We start from the raw sequence: 3,037 nt of genomic DNA, 5'->3' as shown, positions 1-3,037 counted from the left end.
ACCTTGTAAAGCGGGCAGCACAAATATCAACAGAAATGGAAAATGGGAAGACATAGGCCCAGGGTAATAGAGTCAATGAGCATCCTGGGAAGACCTGAAGTCAGATCCCCTAACTCTAAATGCTCTGCTCTTTCTACTTTGTCATCAAATAGAAAGACAACAGTTCTCAGAACATAATTTCTTCACAGTCCAAATGTAAGGTGAAAGACTAATTAATTTCCCTGCAGTCAAGGTTTGTAGCAACTTCTCTGAAGGCTGAGATAAAAATTGGGATTTTGTTACATTATTTTCTTATTGATGGTGAAGCAACACCAGGACCTCAGCTGGATCCATTGAAAACAAAAATCTTGCCACTAACAACACTTTGGCCAACAAAAATAATGCAGCTCTCATTTTAAGACAAACCAGATTATTATAGATAGATACCTGAACTTTCCTTCAGGAAAGTATGACAGCAACAACCTCGGTTTATAGCCAAAGTATCGGTACCTAATATCACTTAAACAGTTAAACAATCTACAAGGTTTGCTTCCTAAATTTTTTTTTGAGGGGGAAATAACTAAAGATACCCGTGAAACATTCCTAAAACAATACAGAGATCAATTAATAGTAGTAAGAAAAGCAAATACTTCTTTTTTGTAAAATCCCCAAAATGTACCTTTCATTTGTGTAGCAAAAGTGAGTGCCAATTTTGCAAAGAGATCTGGATTTTCAAACTTGTCTTCCTTCACTTTTAACCAGAAGCAGTTCTCAGATATTTCCTGTGGTTCAATCTGCAACCAAAAGCAATAAAAGTAATGTGACCGATTATTATGGCCAGTTCACTCTAGATGTCTGCTACTCATTGCTTCAGTTTTAGGTTCTGTCCAAATAGTTTTCTAGTCCTTATTAAGTACAGAGATAGCCATGGAATAATAGATAGAGAAATGGTTTTGGTGTCAGGAAAATCTGGATTTCACTCTCACTTTTGACCCATACTATTTATGTAACTGTGGAATAGACACTTCGTCTCAATGGTCCAAGCAGCCCTCGGAAGACTATAAGTTGCAGAAAAGATGCTAACCTGTATAGGTAGAGGGAATTTCCTCTCTTGAATTTCCATATATAACAATGAAGACACAGGTCTAGTTGCTATCTACATCCTTATCCATTTATATCGAAGGTTTAGATTTTGGATAGAATTCATAAAGGAAAAGGTACACAGTAGAAATATTCCATTAGGCTGTCCCAAAGGTTAAGGTTTTTCAATAATGGCCACCATCACACTTTAACAAGCCTTTGAATTAGTATCCCTCTCTACCCTTCAAAGGATCAACTATTATTTAAGGCAGTCTTAGATTGTCTATGCCAATTCAAATGGTGCTGCTCATTGATTCATTTAATAAGCAACTCAATGCTTTGTAATCTCAAGGCTTTAATGTTATCAAAAAGCCTGCTTTGGTCTTCATACAATTTAATCCAATTCATAGAGGTGCTGACTAATAACATCTGCAAATATGGACCTCATTTCTATTTAATAGGACTCTGAAAATCAGATGTTGGGGATACGTTTTATTCTATTTTAAAAATTCTAAATATCTATCATTATCATCCAACTTTCTTGAGAGGTGAAGTAAGACTTACCTGTTGCCCAAGAAAACTTCTTTAGCAACCCTAATATCCCCCTTCCCTTAATCTTCTTTCCCTAGTCTTAGCATCTTCTGTCCTCCAAGTCCCACCCCGCCCCTTCCCTCCAATTGGTCCTCTTCTCTGTTTCTACCCTTTCGAAAGTATTCATAGTAGAAGAAGTCTCCATGTGGGTAGTATTATTTTGCAATATTTACATTTACTGAAAAACAGCATGTACATATTCTATCACCACAAATTTAAGCAGTCTTTCTTCCTGGAAAAGCAATCCTGAAGACTGACTGGAAGCTACAGCTAAACAGAAGGATCATCATTTCCTAAGATCAAAACTAACTGTGGGTTATTAAACATTTAATGAGTAAAAGGAATTGGAAAAAAAGTGTTATTTCACTCCTTATTCCTGTTAGAAGTATCATCTAATATTTATACAGGAACAGGAAGAGTACAATATACAAAGGTATTCCCAAATGCCTCTTTCTATCTGGATTATCTATCTATTATCTATTATCTCACTCATTTCTTTTCCTAGTGACATCAACTTCAAACTCCTTTCCACTTCTTGCAATGATTTGGGTAGATTTTACCTAGATCGCTTTGTGAATTGACTTAGTCAAATCTTACTTCATCTTTAGAGTTAACAATTAGGAAGAGAGATTTAATTTAGTAGTTATCAAACAATGAAGTAAAGATTCTAATGAAAACATTATCTCCATAAACTAATGATATTATAGAACGGTTAGAGTCTTTGTTCCTGAGATTCTCCTATTTTAGCCTTAAGAAATTCAATTATTCCAATACCAATGGCATCTAAGATCCTCATGTAGCATCTAGCATCTAGCACCTTAGCCACCCCCACCCCCCAGTAAAAAGTCATTACCTTGGACCAATTGATTCTTTTCATGGACACTTCCGGTTTGTATAATTTTTTTTGCTTCATTCCAAAAGGTAGGGAAGCAGGTACTCCAGGAGGAGGAGGAATACCACCCAGAGGTGGTGGAGGAGGAGGTCCCCCGAATAAAGGAGGTGCTGGTGGTACAGCTCCTCCAGGTAAAGGAGGGGGAGGAGGAGGAGGAATTCCACCAGGAAGCGGTGGAGGAGGAGGTGGCGGAGGAGGAGGAGGAACAGCACCACCTGGAAGTGGAGGTGGTGGAGGAGGAGGTGGTGGAACTCCTGGTGTCCCGGAAAGTCCAGGTCCCTGGAATATACATATAAAAGAATAGATGTCACACCTCTGGGTGTTTCCATAAACATTTTGCTTTCTATCCAAGATACTGACACTAATATGGGGGGTAATGTTTCCAGAGTTCATGGATCTTAATATGATCCCTATGTTTTCTTATTAGCATTTCAGACCACATTTGAAAATTCATTACTTATACCCTGTATGCAAAATGACATTTCATTTATCTAT

General features: G+C 37.5%; 1 protein-coding gene across 1 annotated transcript; it reads right to left on the bottom strand.

Moving 5' to 3' along the window:
- Positions 1 to 658: 658 nt before the first annotated feature.
- Positions 659 to 2,821, bottom strand: LOC123254596 (protein diaphanous homolog 2-like; the record flags this gene model as incomplete). The annotated part of the gene is made up of 2 exons (XM_044683581.1): positions 659 to 773; positions 2,504 to 2,821. Coding segments are annotated over 2 exons (433 nt in total), but the record flags the coding sequence as incomplete, so codon positions are not given.
- Positions 2,822 to 3,037: the final 216 nt, after the last annotated feature.

Source organism: Gracilinanus agilis, unplaced genomic scaffold (genome assembly GCF_016433145.1).
Source record: "Gracilinanus agilis isolate LMUSP501 unplaced genomic scaffold, AgileGrace unplaced_scaffold2579, whole genome shotgun sequence".
NCBI lineage: Eukaryota > Metazoa > Chordata > Mammalia > Didelphimorphia > Didelphidae > Gracilinanus > Gracilinanus agilis.
This window is presented reverse-complemented; position numbering and strand designations above follow the sequence as displayed.